Source organism: Cetorhinus maximus, chromosome 6 (assembly GCF_964194155.1).
Source record: "Cetorhinus maximus chromosome 6, sCetMax3.hap1.1, whole genome shotgun sequence".
Classification (NCBI taxonomy): Eukaryota; Metazoa; Chordata; class Chondrichthyes; order Lamniformes; family Cetorhinidae; genus Cetorhinus; species Cetorhinus maximus.
In genome coordinates this window covers 53,448,556-53,467,554 of record NC_135884.1, presented here as the reverse complement: position 1 = coordinate 53,467,554, position 18,999 = coordinate 53,448,556, and the positions used below count along the sequence as shown (strand labels likewise).

Here is an 18,999-nt window from a genome sequence, read left to right as displayed (position 1 = left end):
AGCCACGTACCATCCTGACTTGGAACTATATCACCATTCATTCACTGTAAATGGGTCAAAATCCTGGAACTCTCTTCGAAACAGCACTGTGGGTATTCCTGCACCACATGGACTGCAGTGGTTCAAGAAGGCAACTCAAGGGCAATTAGAGATAGGCAATAAATGACAGTCTAGCCAGCGAAGCTCACATCCCATGAATGAATTTTAAAAAGGGTGACTAAGATCGCTGCTGAGAGTAGGTGACTATTGCTTATTCAACACAGACTATCTCAATCTCCTGGAAAGTTCTAATTGAATCACCCTGGGTTGGGCCCTCCCCTGGAATAAACATACCAAGCAAATGTTAGCAATGGGATTTACATATGTAATTGTCTGTGATTTACCAAAAATTTATAGCCAATAGACCTCTGGACCTCTCGCCCCCAAGATCAATGCTTCATGAAAAAGAGCTGAAGAAATGAGTTATCCACAAAATGAGTGTGAAAGGCAACCATAAAATCATTTATTGTATATCAATGGCCTTTAGCTTTCAGTCATCCTGGGTGGACAATGGCCATTGATTATGTGACTGAAACCAGCCCCTGATACTGAAATATTTTCTTATCCGAAGACCCAGTCTTGCAGACTGCAAAAAAACACTGAAAGAGACAGCAGCTGCAGAAAAGGCAGTGTCAACTTTGTCTTTTAAGAACCAGGAGGCTGTAAAGTATTTAAAACCTCCAAGCCTGATTCCAAATCTCCAAGCCAATCTGTAAAGAAATTTGACCTTCTGACATGAAAAGCACAACTGCCGAGCTTCACAAACTGCTGAACATTCATCTCTTCAAGGGAACCCAGCAAAATTTCCGGATATCTGACTTCAGCTATTTGAACCAATCTGAGAGTGGATAATCCAAGAGTGTATAAGGGCTCCTTTCTCTACCGGGCCCATAATGACTGATCTCCTACAACAAGCCAAGCATGTGAACTGTTAACTATTCTTTTGGTTTAACACTTTTAGAAGTGCACTATATTCTTTCATTGTATCTTTCTTGAGTGTGTTGTGTCTGACTGATATAGCATTTAGATTTTTGGAGTGAGTGTGTGAATAAATAAACCTCTTTATTTAAACCCACAAAAGTCTGCATCTGGTTCTTTAATTTGACCACATGCAAAAGGGAGCTTAGGAATACACACATTTACCTTTACAAAAAACCGTACTGATTACAAACAGTAAGGGAAGGTAGTTTGAGGTTTCAGTTATCTCTCCTCCCTTGCCCATAACAGCTGCATAATCATCCTTGCTGTTGTGGCAAGAGACTTACGAACTGGGCAACCTGCTGCATCATTTAGATAAGATGAACCAGCAAAGCTACAAGTATATGATTAAGTTTACATATTCAAGATTACAAAAATAATATAACCAATCACCACTTCCAAGTACTTATTTGCTATCCCATAGATATGCTCATGATGCTCCTCATTTGTGTGTTGAAACAGTACTCAATATTTATCAACCTCATTACAGTTTTGGCCTAAACATGATGGAAGTTGAATTCCAGAGTTGAGGACTGAATGACTGTCCTTGATATCAAGGCAGCATTTGACTCAGTCGGACATTAAGGAGATGTTAAAATCTAGGCTTGGGCTAATAAGTGGCAAGTAACATTTTCTCCACAAAGAAAACAATGACCATTTCCAAATCTTGAGAGCTCAACGATCTCCCCACAACATTCAGTGGCGTTACCATCACCAAATCCCCACCATCAATATCCTGGCAACATATTGACCAGAAATTTAACTGGACCAGCCACATAATTGCCATGACTACTAGAGCAGGTCAGAAGTTAAGTTTTTAGTTGTAAGTGACTCATGCACCTAAAAGGCAATAACCAGGAACTTGATGGAATCCTCTCCACTTGACTGGATGAGTGCAGCTTCACCAACACTCAAGAAGTTTAGCAAAGTTCAGGGGAAATAAATCATGTTGATAAGTACCCCATCTAATAGCTTGAACATCCACTCCCTCCATCAATGAATACCTTGGCAGAGTGTGTAAAGTTTACAACATGCACAACAGCTAGTTGCCATGGCTTCTGCAGCAGTACCTCTCAAGCCTGTGACTTCAACCACCCAGAATAACAAAGGCACCATGTGCATGGGAACATCATCAATTCCCCCCAACCCACCCCCTCCGCTCTGAAGCCGCACACCATCTAGACCTTAATACATATTGCTCTTCCTTCATTGTCATTCAGTTAATACCCTGGAACTCCCCGCATAACTGTACAGCAGTTCAAGAAGAAACTCAGCACCACTTTCTCAAGGATAACTAGGGACAGGCCATAAATGCCAGCCCTGCCAGTTGCTCTCACATCCTAAAGAGCAATTTCCAAAAATAAGATTTCAATAAGGATGATGCCAATCAAATACTTCTAAAATGCCAAGAAAACTTGCAAATATATTGTAGGTTTCAAGAGTCAAACTGAGAAAATAAACACACATTATTCATTAATAGAAGTTGCTATTTATGACTCAGCAAAAGGCATTTTCAGGCATTTTCAGCAAATTATAAGGAAAACAAACAAGCAGTGAAGTTTGCGTTGAGCATACCTCAGAGTGAAAGTGAAGACAAGGGATTGGTGGCAGCTGCAGTGATTATGTAGAGACAGTGAATATAACATGACTGGAAAGGAGTGTGTTTTTTTCTTGCATTGTTGCAATCTTGTGCTTGGAAGGGATTGTTCAATAGAAGAACCCACTTGTATCAAATAAGGTGCAATTGAAAAACACTTCATTTCCATTTTAGTTGCGGGACTCATTTTGAAAACTGGTAATCATTGACTAGAAAGCAAGACCCAATGTGATGAGGTTGTTGGAGTAAAAAGAAAAACAAGTCTTTATTTAAATGTTGAAAACTCATCAATGAAATCTGAGTCACATAAACTTGTTAGTTTTAAATTTAGTAATTTCATTCCTACTTTGTGTAATGAACCTTCTTTGCTTAAAAATTTAAAATTAAAGGTGCTATTATTCAATAGCATATTTATACATGCATTGAAATATTTGAGAAAAATTTGTAACAAAATAATTAAAATAGTTCTTGCATTTTTTGTCTCCTAGGTGGCAAAGAAATGGCACAAACATTGACATAAGCATCAATTACCGCTATAGTTTGGTTAGTGGCAATCTGGTAATCAATAACCCAGTTAGGACCCAAGATTATGGAACCTACCAGTGTTTTGCAACGAATTTGTTTGGCACAATCGTGAGCAAAGCAGTGAAGCTTCAGTTTGCATGTAAGTTGTGAGGCTTTCTTTCCACAATGGATGATTTTAGAAAATAAGTCTTGCATATTTATTTTTTACATGTAATTTAAGTGGTATTTTTCTGGATGTGCATTAACAGGGGTGAATCTTGCCTGCCATGGCCACAAGTGCATATTGGAAAATTGCAGGCACATTCGTCCTTCACTTTCTATCCCAGTAACTGCAACAAAATCCATAGAGGGTGAAATTTCATATGCTTGATGTCATGTCTGAATCTCCATGAAGGCATAGCTTTATTTATAACACTGTCTTCTACAGTTTTCCATGAGTTAATATCCTGTGCCTCTTATTATATTTAATCACATTCGATTTTGGAAAAGAAAACAGAACAGATGGCTTTTGGTTAGCAATTCCTTTTGCCTTTCATTTATTCTTTCTTTGCTCCTTAAAATTTAATAACTCCTTTCCAATGTTCTATCAGAATTAATTTTTCAAAAATTAAATATTTTGAATTCTGCGCATTTGTAGCATTTTATCTTACACACTCCTGTAGTAAATATGTTTATTGTTTTGAGGCTCTGTATGTGTTGTGCCAGGTTTGTTCTGTGTGTACCATAATAATGTGGGGAATTACGGGTGACGTGAAATCATAAGCGTTGTTGACCTTGGAGAAATAGTTTCCAATACTCTATTAATGAATAAGGCAGATATACATGGAAACCTCTTAAGGCTGGTTCTATTAAAGATCAATGGGGAAGATTTCTTCTAATGTCTATGTGTTTACAGTTTTCTGAAAATTATGGCATCAATGCCTTTTTTAACTTATTTCTGGCAAAGTCATCAAGCCATTCTGCAATAATTCACGAGAAATAATGAACGTAGGCATTCGTACTTTCATAAACACGGAGTTGCTGGTGAAAATATTATCCATATTAATTGATTTTCCCGTCTCTTGGCACACCTGGAAGCATGGATGAAATTCAGACTTATGTCCCTTGGCAGAAATGCAGTTTTCCTTCCGGTTTCTGGGTCCAAAAGTGAAAGCTGAAAATGTGCTAACTTACTTGGTGTCCTTGCATTTCCTTTACAGCCATTTGTTGTAAAAACAAATGTCCGGCTGGCATTTTAGGTGTTTTTTATTGATGCAGTTTTGAAGGAGCCATATTTGAAGAGAGAAATTCCAAGGCTTACTGTTTTAATTGGTAGCTGATTTCAATCGTGAACACTGTATACCCGAGACATTAATTACAAAGTGCCTATGTTAGCATTGGGAGATATTGTTAAGAGTTATGCTTGTTCTGAGTGGAATTGATGTAACTATATTGAATTCAAGAGATAATTGGAATTGTGAACATTTAAAACTTTCCCTTCTTCAGTTATGAGCACTTTGTGTTCGCCAGGCATGAAGGCCAGCAGGTGTTAATATGGCTAGGATGTCCAAAGATATATGAGATGAACATATTGGCAGGATTTAAAAAATATATTAATAAGATACTAACTGGTTGAAAACTGAATTTTAAAATATTTGATACAGTTTGTATTTAAAATCTTAGCTTAAGGAATAAATCAGAAAGAAATGGAGTGGAGCTAAGCACGTTAAATGATATAAAAGATGTTAGAATTGTGCTGTATTTTAACTAAAAGGCAATTAGCATCTAAAAATGTTAAGTGGGGTGAGTTGTATGTTCAGAATTTTTGAAAGGGAAGTGATGTAGTTTGCCAAGATCGCTAAACAAAGAGCATTCTTTTGTTATGACCGGGATGGGAGGAGTACGCAGTTGACCTTGCCCCCACTACTCTACAGATCGTACCATTAGTTTGAAAGATTAATTTACTCACCAAAGTGGCCAATTGTCTACCTTCACTACCCAGTGTAAAAGAGACTTTAGAGAGTCTAACCAGGCTTCTTTCAATAAACAACAAACTTATTAGTTTATTATAAAACCAGTCTTGTCAAATAGAAAGGCAAAGCTTATCAACATAGAGGATGGAACATGAAATTATACTAATTATTCTTTTGATATACCCTTAAGTCAGACACACACGCGCGCGCACGCACACACGCGCACACACGCGCGCACACACACACACACACACACACCTCGGCCAAAGGTTACAAGCCAATAGTGCAAAGGTAATGGATAGATGGTGGAGTGCTTGAAATGGCATCTGGGTTATCTGGTTGGTCTCTCAGCAATGATCCATGAAATAATCAATGACTTCGGCACTGATGTTTAGACGGACTCATGGAACACCCGAGGTTACTCTGTCCCAGCATGTAGAGCATCTCAGATGCAGCTTATATTCATTTTCAGCTGTGGATTGGCTCTGGACTGCAAAATGCTGCAGTCTTCCTTCTCAAGCAGTTGGTCCTTCTCTTCTCAAAACCCCCTTTTAAAACGTAGTCTTCCAGGCATGATTTATTTTTCAGAGCCATAAAACCCATGTACACAGTTCACCCGGGTCAAGAGGTTGACAGTTTTTTTTTCCATTGCTTAATTATTCTTTCTTGTGAAATGATACTTTTTCCAGGAATAGCAATCAGAGTCCTTTATTAACCCTTTAAGGGAAAGTGTCTTTTAAAGCACAAATTCTTCCAGAAGTCATTGAAGATGAACCCTTTTCTGTGTTTAAAGTGTTCATGATACTTGCTATAATGATCTCTTCGGGTTGTCACACAATGGCCTAGAAATTGGTTCTAGCTAGCCTGAATGACACACAGAAAGTGATCACTGCACCAGAAGGCACATCCAATATTGAGCCTCGGGCTTCATTTATATGAGACAGGCGAGTTGCAGACACCTGCTTGGCATCACCAGCCAGTCCATCTGCAAATATAATTTCATTTTCATGGTTCTGTGTTGCCCTCAGAGATCCTGAGGTTGAAAGAGGGGGCCGACTAGGGGACCGGCACAAATAGGAAGTCGGGGGGGCACAATTGGTAGGTGTGACATATCTAGGAAGGAGAAATGATTTGGAGAGGTGTAGGCGATTGAGAAAGTGACCCAGAAAGGGGAGGGATTACAAAGTGACATGATGAGACCTATAATTGTGTTTTGGAAAAGTGTCTTCCTTCTCACCCCATTTTGTCTAAAAATATCTACTTTTAAAAGTTGGATTTTAAAAATAAAATAAAAATGGGATACCAGGATGTAGCGGCCTAGGAATTCGATGTGCTGCACCCAATTTTAAGGCGCATACATGCTGGCAGACCTCCACCAGCTCAACCATGACAGCTGTCAGAACATTGCACTCATCTAATAGCTTTCTAATACAGGTCAACTAATAGTCAGAAGCATGAGGGTTGGATTTTCCCCTCCTCAGTTACCAGAATGGCCTGAGCATTTGTAATTTCTGTACTGCTGCTCTGGCTGGCACCAGCTAACTTTGTGCAGTCAACAAAGCTTCCTGGTCGATGTGATGAAGCAAAATATTCTCAGCACAAAAACAACGGGAGCCTATTCAGTTTGACAGATAATTTTTTCCACCAAACGTGCAGTTTCAAGCTGCACTTCAAACCTTTAATGCAGCTGGACTGCACCAACAGTGTAGACACATTTTATTATAGTGGAGGGATACTGAAGAAAAAGTTATGTCATTAAATAGAGGTAAAAGCCAAAGAAGTATTAGAAAACCAGAAGTATTAGAAAGTTTGTTTCCAGTGTTTGATCTTTTGCCCAATTTTCTTTCTTGTGAAGCATTTAAATTTGTGCCAGGGACTTTCCATGCAAAACAAGTTACATAACTCAGTGTGACTTCAAATATTGCATAGTCAAAATAAACTATAAATCTAAAAGTAACTGCTGGGAAGAAATGTTAACATCTTCCTAATTGTTTCACATCAATTGATCTGTGAATAAAATGTGGTTTTTTTAATAATTGCCTTGAGAATGAGGTTGGTTGGTTAAAGCCAAAAGATTTGCCCTTTGATGTGACCCCCATTTATTACACATCATTTGGAGGATTCCCAAGCACACTTTGATGAGCATTTATTACATACTGGTGAACATTCTGGAGGAATAGTTTTCTCCAGGTGGTATTGTGCACATGGTGCAACAGATTTAATTGCTTAACTAAAGAACATACATTCACTTGCATTTTGGGGATACTTTATAACTGGAGAAAGTAGGCAGGCAGATACCATGCACCTGCAAATGATGTGCCTCTGATTCCCAGAAAACTGTCAATTGCCACTGCATAGTCAACTGGCTTCGGCATTTGACAGATCTTTGAGCATCAACCTAGGACAGAGAATACCAGTCATGATAGACCAGTAGAATTTTGGATATGAAGGGAATTAAGGGATATGAGCATAGTGCAGGAAGGTGGAACATAGAAACAGATAATAGGAGCAAGAGTAGGTCATTTGGCCTAGTCAACCCAATGTATCCTCATATGACAATCCTGCCATCCCAGGAATCAGTCTAGAGTTGAGGCAAAAGACCAGTCATAATCATATTGAATGGCGGAGAAACTAGAAAGGGCCAAATAGCCTAATCCTTCTCCTATTGCTTATGTTGTTATGTCCATCTGCTAGAAAAGGTTGTCTTCAATGTGATCTCTATATTTCTTTTCTTGGGATATGGGAAACACTGGTGAAACAATATTTATTTCCTACGCTTTGTTGCCCTGAGTGAGAGATGTAACCTAGACTGAATAAAAATACTAGGTATCTCTCTGAAGTGCATCACTGAACCATCAGCAATCTGACGACTTTTATGGTTGTTTTCTGCTGCTCGCCCATAAGTTATTACATTATTTAAATGATTAATTTTATAATTTGCAGTGGTGGGATGAGAATTGAGTATTCCAGGGTTGCTAATTCTGTTCCATAACCAGTAGGCTACTGCACAATCATAATGATGCATCTTTCCACATTATTGAGAGCTTATCCCCTAACTGATTAGCTTGTCCATTGAAATGTATTCACAAATGGCTAATCACTGGGACCAATTCCATATTGTGCAATTGGACTACAGGGAATTGCGCCCTCTCACCACTCAACCTCCAAAGATAAATAGAAATCACACCTACTGTGAATTTAAGAGAAATGTATAGTTGCTATGGCTCCAACCACAGAGGATGGCTTGCTGAGCACATCATCACAGTGACTAAGACTTAACAGTGGGATGAAAACGGTTAACTCATTGTGATTAAAATGACTTTAAGCTCTTATTCTCCTTGAACAAGAGAAAGATTTGTTCGGTAGTACGGAACTTGAGCATTGCTGAAAAAAGACATGCGATCTAAGCTTTTCATTTTGTATTCATCAGGATAGCTCACAAGAAATTACCAACAGTAACAGGAGAACAACACTTTATACTGCATGAGAAGAGAGTGCTGATAGGTGGAAGCATGGGCATGGAGAATGCAACATGTAGCTGGGTCAAAATCCTGAACTCCCTCCTTAACACTCAGGGTGTACCTATACCACATGGATTGCAGCGGTTCATGAAGGCAGCTCACCACCACATTCTCAAGGGTAATTTGGATAGGTAATAAATGCTGGCCTAGCCAGTGACGCCCACATCCCATAAATGAATAAAAAAAGAAAGTTAACTGCCCAGCTTTGTTCAAATTCAAACCGGGCATTGCCCTGGGGAATGAACCAGGGAATGGCTATTCTCTAAGCTTTTGTTTAGTTGAAAAAGGTGCAATGTGTGGACATGTTCCTTCTGCATGCAAGAGGTAGGGCCCTGTGTGTGAATATATGTGGCTTCTAGCATGTGTAAGTGAGCCAGACTGCGAGCCTGGCTGACTATCTTGAATTGGTTTTCAGTCGGGATTGTTTAGCAGGTGTTGTTCAATCCGGGAATCACATCTAACGTTGGACATTGTGTTTTGAGTTTTGCAAGCATGGGCTGGGTTCGGTTGTGAACAGTTGAAGGGACGCGCTGTTTGATACGATCCACCAATCGTTGGGACAAATGACTAATATGCCTGACATTACACTGACACCATTGTTCATAGACTACATTGCTCATTTATTTGTTAGGCAGAACATCTTGATCGGACAGCCCTGCTTGAAAGCAAGTTACAAAAATGCTTGTTGGACTTGTATTGGAGAAATGAGCTGCCAGGTGGTATTTATGATAGGATTTGTCCTGCTGGCTCACTGCATCCACATATGTATGGGTTACTCAAGACACACAAAAGTGATGTCCCGTTATGCCCTATCTTATCTATGGCTGGTTCTGCACAACATGAATTGGCCAAATGGATTGGCGAGTTGCTGCAACCAGTCCTGAGCAAGTTCTCCACATACAGGACTCTTTCAACTTTGTGAAGACCATACAGGATTTGCATATCAATAGCAATGCTATGTCCATGTTCTCGTTTGACATTGTTGATTTATTCACCAATGCACCGCTCAAGGAAGCCATAGATATTTGCACCGCATCACTATATCATGGCAATCTAGACAGACCACCAATATCTGAATCTGTATTCATTGAACTTATGTATTTAGCAACTCATGCAGTCGAGTTTAGTTTTAACGACACCATGTATGCTTAAATAGGTGGTGTTGCCATGGGATTCCCTCTAGGTAATCTTTCACAAACATCATCATCGGGTTCCACGAAAAACACATCTTCGATGGAATGACACCTAACCTCCTACCCTTTACATATTTCCGATACGCGGGTGATATGTTTGCTATATTTGAATCCACAGTTGCATGGAAGAACTTCCTTACATCTTAATGGGCTTCATCCTGTGTTCAAATTCACCTTTGAAATGGAGCAGTCAAATGAACTACCTTTCCTCAACATGCTAGTTGAGAAGCCTGCCAATGGGATCTCTAATACTGTCTACCGCAAGCCTACCTTCACTGGTGAATACACACGTCGGGATTCCTGCAGTTCCATGCACTATAAGATTGGCCTTATCAAAAACCCGTAAATAGGGCCCGAGTCATTTGCTCACCAAGCAAGCTTGTTGCTGAAATAGGGCAAATCAAAACCATCCTGTGGGATAATGGCTCCCCTGATCAGATCATCACTCACTGTATATCATGTAAACTCATGAATGGGCCTAAGGCCATCACTTCCAGTCCTGAAAAGTGCTCAGTCTACCTCAGTTTACCCTGGAAGGGTAAGGTGTCTCAAAGATTTGAGCAACAGATGAAGCTAGCCATTGCATGCAGTAGCAACACGAGTATGTTCTGCACATCAATTCAAAAGTAAGTTCTGCCTATCACGCGAATGAGCAATGTGATGTATGAATTTCAGTGCCAACGTGATGCCAGATATATAGGCCATACGTCCCAATGATTGATGGATTGTATCAAACAGCATGTCCCTTTGGCTGTTCGCAACAGATAAAGTACTGACCATATCCAACCAGCCTGTGCTCACAAAACTCAAAACAGTGTCCAAAATTAGATATGATTGTGCGATTGGGCAACACCTGCTAAACAATCCTGATTATTGTTAATAATTACACTGGAAAACAACTTAAGATTGTTAACAAAAACAGAATTACCTGGAAAAACTCAGCAGGTCTGGCAGCATCGGTGGAGAAGAAAAGAGTTGACGTTTCGAGTCCAACATGATCCTTCAACAGAACTGTTCTGTTGAAGGGTCATGTTGGACTCGAAACGTCAACTCTTTTCTTCTCCACCGATGCTGCCAGACCTGCTGAGTTTTTCCAGGTAATTCTGTTTTTGTTTTGGATTTCCAGCATCCGCAGTAGCTTTTTGTTTTTAACTTAAGATTGTTCTCCAGGTTCACTGTATGTCTAGAAGCCACATATATTCACACACAGAGCCCTATCCTCTGTAGACACAAGGAAGATGTCCACACATTGCACCTCTTTCAACTAAACAAAAGCTTAGGCAACAGTCATTCACTGGTTCATTCTCCAGGGCAATGCCTTGACCAATCAGAGATGACCTTCCCTGTTTGAATTTGAACAAAGCTGGGCAGTGAACTTCTCCATTCTGCATTCTCCATGGCAATGCCTCCACCAATCAGAGTTCACTTGCCAACCAATCAGCACTCTCTTTTCATGCAGTATAAATTATTGTTCCCCCATTATTGTTGGTAATTTCTTGTGAGCTATCCTGATCAGTGCAAAGAAGGCAGATGGTATGTTGGCCTTCGTAGCAAGAGGATTCGAGTACCAGAGCAGGGATATCTTGCTGCAATTATACAGGGCCTTGGTGAGACCACACCTGGAATATTGTGTGCAGTTTTGTTCTCCTTATCTGAGGAAGAATGTTCTTGCTATAGAGGGAGTGCGGCGAAGGTTTACCAGACTGATTCCTGGGATGGCGGGACTGACATATGAGGAGAAATTGAGTTGGTTAGGATTATATTCGCTGGAGTTCAGACGAATGAAGGGGGATCTCATAGAAACCTATAAAATTCTAACAGGACTAGACAGGGTAGGTGCAGGAAGGATGTTCCCGATGGGGGATTCCAGAACCAGGGGTCACAGTCTGAGGATACGGGGTAGACCATTTAGGACTGAGATGAGGAAAAATTTCTTCACCCAGAGAATGGTGAGCTTGTGGAATTTGCTACCACAGAAAGTAGTTGAGGCCAAAACATTGTATGTTTTCAAGAAAGAATTAGATATAGCTCTTGAGGAGAAAGGGATCAAAGGATATGGGGAGAAAGTGGGAGCAGGCTATTGAGTTGGATGAACAGCCATGATCATGATGAATTGTGGAGCAGGCTTGAAGGGTCAAATGGCCTAATCCTGCTCTTATTTTCTATGTTTCTGTGTTAAGACAAAACACTCAGGTAGCATGTCTCTTTTTTTCAGCAATGCTCAAGAAAGATTTGTCTCTAACAGTTTTTACTGAACATGGTCTCTGTTCAATAACATGTTCTATTCATAAATAACATATATTTTCACATGGGTACCATCTTTAGAAAAAACTCCAATAATCTAAATCTCTGCAGACAGATTGACTGGAGTTCAATTGTTAATATGTTGTCTGTTGGAAAGCACTATACTTCAAATTTTACTTTAGCACATGCAGAGATTGAAAAAAAATCCCTTGTGAAATTGTCAGAGTGGCAAGTATACAGACTGAATGGTAGTGGACAGCTGCTTCAGCTAGGATGAAAACAATTTAGGTCTGAATCTGTCACTCGTCTAATAGTATGTGTTTGAATAGGAATGGCATAGAATGTACCTTTTGAGATCAATCTGATTCATATGGCTGATGTGGAATGCCTAATTCAGGCAATTTATTGTTGGAAACAGCTGTCAGATTTTTGGCAGACTTGGGAATAAACTAAACTCTTGTTTCACCTTACAAATCCAGCACCCCTTAAAAAGATTGTTTTTTTGAGGGCAGTGGGGATGATGGGTGATGTTGTGGGACGTGGTAGTGGGAAGGAAATTATTCCTCTTTGAATTCATGGATCCTGCTACAATGTAGCCTTGGGTCTTCACTCCCATGATCCTGGTGAAAAACCATGACAATTTGTTCTTAAGAATATCTGAAGTTCCGCACTCCAAAGTTTACAATGCTAAATCTTGACTACTTTGCACTAAAGGCATGCTGGGGAAACGTTCATTAAGGTCTTTTGTTGGGTTTGGGAATTGCCATGTTTGGAAAGCCCCATGTGGTCCTGTTATGGTGGGTAGCAAGCTAACTTCATGCTACCATGCAGAGGTGAGTATGGTGGCCATTACCAAGGAGAAGGTGCTAGGAAAACTGAAAGGTCTGAAGGTGGATAAATCACCTGGACCAGATGGATTACACCCCAGAGTTCTGAAGGAGATAGTTGAAGAGATAGTAGAGGCATTAGTGGTGATCTTTCAGGAATCACTGGAGTCAGGGAGGGTCCCAGAGGACTGGAAAATTGCTAATGTAACCCCCCTGTTTAAGAAGGGAGTGAGGCAAAAGACAGGAAATTACAGGCCGATTAGCCTGACCTAGGTTGTTGGTAAGATTTTAGAGTCCATTATTAAAGATGAGATTTCAGAATACTTGGAAGTGCATGGTAAAATAGGGCAAAATCAGCATGGTTTCATCAAGGGGATGTCATGCCTGACAAATCTGTTAGAATTCTTTGAGGAGGTAATGAGTAGGTTAGACAAAGGAGAGCCAATGGATTTTATCTACTTGGACTTCCAGAAGGCCTTTGACAAGGTGCCGCACAGGAGGCTGCTCAGTAAGATAAGAGCCCATGGTGTTAGAGGCAAGGTACTAGCATGGATAGAAGATTGGATGTCTGGCAGGAGGCAGAGATAAAGCGGTCCTTCTCAGGATGGCGGCCGGTGACTAGTGGAGTTCCGCAGGGGTCAGTGTTGGGACCAGAACTTTTCACTTTATACATTAATGATCTAGATGAAGGAACTGAGGGCATCCTGGCTAAGTTTGCAGATGATACAAAGATAGGTGGAGGGACAGGTAGTATTGAGGAGGCAGGAAGGCTGCAGAAGGATTTAGACAGGTTAGGAGAATGGGCAAAGAAGTGGCAGATGGAATACAATGTGGGGAAGTGTGAGGTCATGCACTTTGGTGGGAAGAATAGAGGCATAGACTATTTTCTAAATGGGGAGAGAATTCAGAAATCTGGAGTGCAAAGGGACTTGGGAGTCCTAGTCCAGAATTCTCTTAAGGTTAACTTGCAGGTTGAGTCGGTAGTTAGGAAGGCAAATGCAATGTTGGCATTTATTTCGAGAGGACTAGAATATAAAAGCAGGGATGTGCTTCTGAGGCTTTATAAGGCTCTGGTCAGACCACATTTAGAATATGGTGAGCAATTTTGGGCCCCGTATCTCAGGAAGGATGTGCTGGCCCTGGAGAGGGTCCAGAGGAGGTTCACAAGAACGATCCCAGGAATGAAATGCTTAACATATGAGGGACATTTCAGGACTCTGGGTTTATACTCGATGGAGTTTAGAAGGATGAAGGGGAATCTGATTGAAACTTACAGAATACTGAAAGGCCTGGACAGAATGGATGTGGGGAAGATGTTTCCATTAGTAGGAGAGACTAGTACCTGAGGGCACAGCCTCAGAGTGAAGGGAAGACCTTTTAGAACAGAGATGAGGAGAAACTTCTTTAGCCAGAGAGTGGTGAATCTATGGAATTCATTGCCACAGAAGGCTGTGGAAGCCAGGTCATTGAGTGTATTTAAGACCAAGATAAATAGGTTCTTGATTGGTAAGGGGATCAAAGGTTACGGGGAGAAGGCGGGAGAATGGGGTTGAGAAACTTATTAGCCATGATTTAATGGGGGAGCAGACTCCATGGGCCGAATGGCCTAATTTCTGCTCCTATGTCTTATGGTCTACCTCCTCATCTAAATGTTTCTACCTCCTCATCTAAATGTTTCTCTGTTGCCCAATGCAGAACATGCTGCTGATTAAGGCACACTCAACAGGCCCCCAGGAGTGCGCAAAGCACACTGTTAGCTTGCACCTCCTAAAGTCAGCCTGCCTATCTTTAAGGGGGCTGCACTCATTGTACAGAAGCTGATACAGACTGTGAAAGACTTGGATACAAGTAACAGCACAGAAAATGGAGCAACAGGCAAGAACGAGGTTTCATGATGCAGCGCTGAAAGCATTAGCTCAGGAGGTGAAAAGGAGAAAACATTCCATGTTCTGGCATGAGTCAAGAGGCCCCTTAGTCAAACCCTGAGATGAGGAGGGAACATGTGGCCCGGAGGACCTGGCAGCAGTGCAAATGATATCTCGCAGATGTTCATGGTCAGTGATTGCATTTTTTTTATTCGTTCATGGAATGTGGGCGTTGTTGGCTAGGCCAGCATTTATTGCACATCCCTAATTGCCCTTGGAAAGGTGGTGGTGAGCTGCCTTTTTGAACTGCTGCAGCCCACGTGTTGTAGGAATACCCACAGTGCTGTTAGGAGGGGAGTTCCCGGATTTTGACCCGGCAGCAGTGAAGGAATGGCGATATAGCTCTAAGTCAGGATGGTGTGTGGCTCGGAGGGGAGGGTAATTTGAAGGTGGTGTTCCCATGCACATGCTGCCCTTGCCCTTGAAGGTGGTAGAGGTGGTGCTGTCGAAGGAGCCTTGGTGAATTGCTGCGGTGCATCTTGAAGATGGTACACACTGTTACCACTGTGCATTGCTAGTGGAGGGAGTGAATGTTCAAGGTGGTAGATGGGGTGCCAGTCAAGCGGGCTGCTTTATCCTGGATGATGTCTAGATTCTTGATTGTTGCTGGAGCTGCGCTCATCCAGGCAAGTGCAGAATATTCCATCATACTTCTGACTTGTGTCTTATAAATGGTGGACAGGCTTTGGGAAGTCAGGAGATGAGTTACTCACTGCAGACTCTGCAGACTTCTCAATCCCCGACCTGCTCTTGTAGCCACAGTATTTATATGGCTGGTTCAGTTTAGTCTCTGATCAATGGTAACCCTCTCGGATGTTGATGGTAAGGGATTCAGTGATGGTAATACCATCGAATGTCAAGGGGAGATAGGTAGATTCTCTCTTGTTGGAGATGGTCATTGCCTGGCACATGTGTGGCGTGAATGTTACTTGCATTGCATCTTCATGTGACATCTCCTTTCCAGTGGCCTAACATTCCATTGCTCCATTTCACCCCCACACACATACCAATGATGCTAGTCTCACACACGCCACCTGCTGTTTTTGTATAGCTTCAACTATTCAGCTACTGCAGGCACATCACTTATACACATCACAACAGTCACTGACATTCTTCCCTCTCCCTTGAAGGGCAAGCTGGTCTCTAACAGGAAGGAGCATTGCCAAATTAGTGGGAACATGCATGCTTGCATCACCTGAGCCCTTCAGAGGAGACTGTGCTTCACATCATGGAGCTGGCTGTGACTGAGGCCATTTAGGATTCCAAGAAGATTTAGGATGATATTGTTACGGACAGGAGAGGGGTTAATTTAAACAGCACTAGTTTCTCCTCTCACCACCAGTCCATAAACAGAAAGGTGTTTTGATTTGTTTCCCTCTTTATAAGTGGTGGCATATTCCCCAACACCTCAGTTTTGGTGCGATCCAATTTTCTATTTATAATCCCACAGCAAACGAGATAGGATTAACCCAAAGGGTTTGGTTATTTGCACACTCTCAAAACGTGGGAAAAGTGTCACAACATTGCCTCCACACTCAGACAGTAAAGAGAGGGATAGAGAAAAGAAAAGTTTACAGTGCAGAGACCACAGAGAAAAGAAATATTGCTCCAGATGAGACCCAGAGTCCAGAATCAAAGTCCAATGAGCTATTCCTTCACAGAGGTCGGTGGGCTGAAAACCAATGCCATATCATTCACTTTTCCAGTGGTGTTGACTTCACATGATGAGAAAAATGTGCAGTGATGAATTAGTCTTGAAGGCAATGGTAGAGAATTTCCAGTAGAAGTAGTGTAAATGGGGCCAGGTGTCCAACCTGAGCTACAGTTGCTTGTCGGTTTGGTTGCTAGGCAGATGATAAAAAAGCAGACTGAGACTTTGTGATTCAGCAAGGCAATATTATTATTAAGATGGCTAATGGAATGCTATCCTTTATTATGAGAGAGATTGAACATAATAGTAAGGATGTTATGCTTCAGTTATACGGGACACTGGTGAGACTGCACCTTGAATACTGTGTGCAGTTTTGGTCTCCTTATTTAGGAAAGGATGTAAATGCATTGGAGATGGTTCAAAGGAAGTTTACTAGATTGATACCTGGAATGACTGGGCTGTCTTATGAGGAAAGGTTGGACAGACTGGGTTTTTTCCACTGGAGTTTATAAGAGTGAGGGGTGATTTGATTGAAGTGTACGAGATCCTGAACGACCTTGACAAGTTGGACATCAAAAGGATGTTTTCTCTTGTGGGTGAGTCCAGGACTAGGGGGCACTGTTTTAAAATTAGGGGTTGTCCTTTTAGGACAGAGATGAGGAGAATTTTTTTCTCTCAGAGACTTTGAAATTCTCTGCCTCAGAAGATGGTGGAGGTGGGGTCATTGAATATTTTTAAGGCAGAGGTAGATAGATTCTTGTTAGGTAAGGGAAGCAAAGGTTATCGGGGTTAGATGGGAATGTGGAAATCGAAACACAAGAAGATCAGCCACGATCTTATTGAATGGCTGAGCAAGCTTGAGGGGCCGAATGGTCTACCCATTTTCTTATTTCTTATGTTCTTATGTTCTGGTTCCACAAGCCAGAGGCCCATGTCACATGATTCCCACTTCTGTCTTTGCCAAAGAACATGTATCCCCTGCCTGGGTTCCCAAGATTGTTAAATGTCTTAACCAATAGGAATCAAAAAGAAGGATTTGAAGCCCTTCGTCACAGCAGACAAGCAGGCTCCTATTGGTCAGCCTGGGTTATGAAACTCAGATTGCCTTTGTAAAGCTCTCTTTGAATTTGGTTGTGAAGCCCACAAGGGATTATTAGTGACTTTTCAGAGATAACTATGTGTGAGTTTCCCTTATAATGCCAGATAGTTTCTTTTGTCTAGGGACAGACATAGATTCAGCAATTTCAGGTCTTTGTCCAGTTTAAAATTTTTAGGGATAGCTCTGAGCGTAACTCCATATATTTTAGATGAAAAAATATACAAGGGGTGGTCTTAATCCCTCACAAAATGCCTTCAACTTCTGCCCCATCTCAAATTCCACATCACTATCACCCTGATATCTGGCATGGAGTGCAAACTGCAGATGCTCTAACCATGGCTTTCCATCCCATACTCCCTTCCCTGGCCCCAAATTTTCCCTTTTGCATTTCTGCTTTCAGGTACCCAAGAACTGCCAACTGGCCAGTCATTGCAGCCTCATGATGAAGCGCAATATCTACACTTGACCTCACTCAGATGAGGACTTTGATGGAGCAGCATTGATGATCATTCACTGGCAGGCCTGCCAGACAGCCTTCTGCCACTGTCAAGGAGCATAGAGGAGTCCAACAACTTGACACAGGACTTCATGCAGAGCTTGGAATTCATCCTTTGCATTGTGGCAGTGATGGCTAACTCAATGACAGCACTTGTGGATCCATCCATGATGCAGCACCTATGGTCAATGACTCCACTCCCATTGCAGAAGGGTGGAAACCACCAAGCTTCTGAGCACTGCAGTGGAAGCTCAGGCTGAGGTTATGTGATCCATGCTCATTGCCATGCAACCCAGCCTTGTGCAATGCAGGTTCCATCTGCTGTCGTCATGGCTATAGACGCCAGTGCTCAAAGCGGCATGGAGGCTCTCCCAGTAGATCAATAATTTGTCCTCCAACAAATTACTGGGGTTGCTGAGGCACCACCCTGAGGAAATGCCAATGTTTATGTGATGCAGAAATCTGCTGTCCTCTCTCAGGATGACAGCATTCATGCACCAATCTCTGCGGTTCCGCCAGTACTCTTGCTGTTGTCTCCCAGCCTGTCCGAACTTCTGCAGCCCATGCCAAGGTGGTACAGTCTGAAGAAGGGCCTACAAGATCTGGAGCTGGTTGAAGGCATCCTGCAAACTCATCTGCAGTCTCCCCACTGAAGGTCAGCAGTCTTCCACCAGCAATGCTGTAGACATGGGGTAGCAGTACGACAGGCAAATCCACGCACAAGACAAGCACTAAGTAAATGTAAAAGTTGAACAGTTCAGTTTTTTATGTATTATGGAAGGGTTTTGGTTAAAATTGTTACCAGTAAGTCTCCTCTTACTGTTAACAAAGTGGCAGAGTAAAAATACAAGCTATGTTGTCCATCCCTTGTGTCTTCCAGTTATCAAAGACATGATTGTATTGAAAACAGAGATTTGAACAGGCATTCTGTAGGACCTCTGAAATAGCATCA

The 18,999-nt window shown here is 41.6% G+C and overlaps 1 protein-coding gene across 4 annotated transcripts in view; it reads left to right on the top strand.

Moving 5' to 3' along the window:
* LOC144681763 (contactin-4-like) overlaps positions 1-18,999 on the top strand; it is a 1,677,954-nt gene that overhangs the window by 461,935 nt on the left and 1,197,020 nt on the right. For all 4 annotated transcript variants that reach the window (XM_078543733.1, XM_078543732.1, XM_078543731.1 and 1 more), the window contains exon 4: positions 3,103-3,278. In XM_078543733.1, the coding sequence (XP_078399859.1) occupies positions 3,103-3,278 (176 nt within the window). The remainder of the gene's footprint in view (positions 1-3,102; positions 3,279-18,999) is intronic.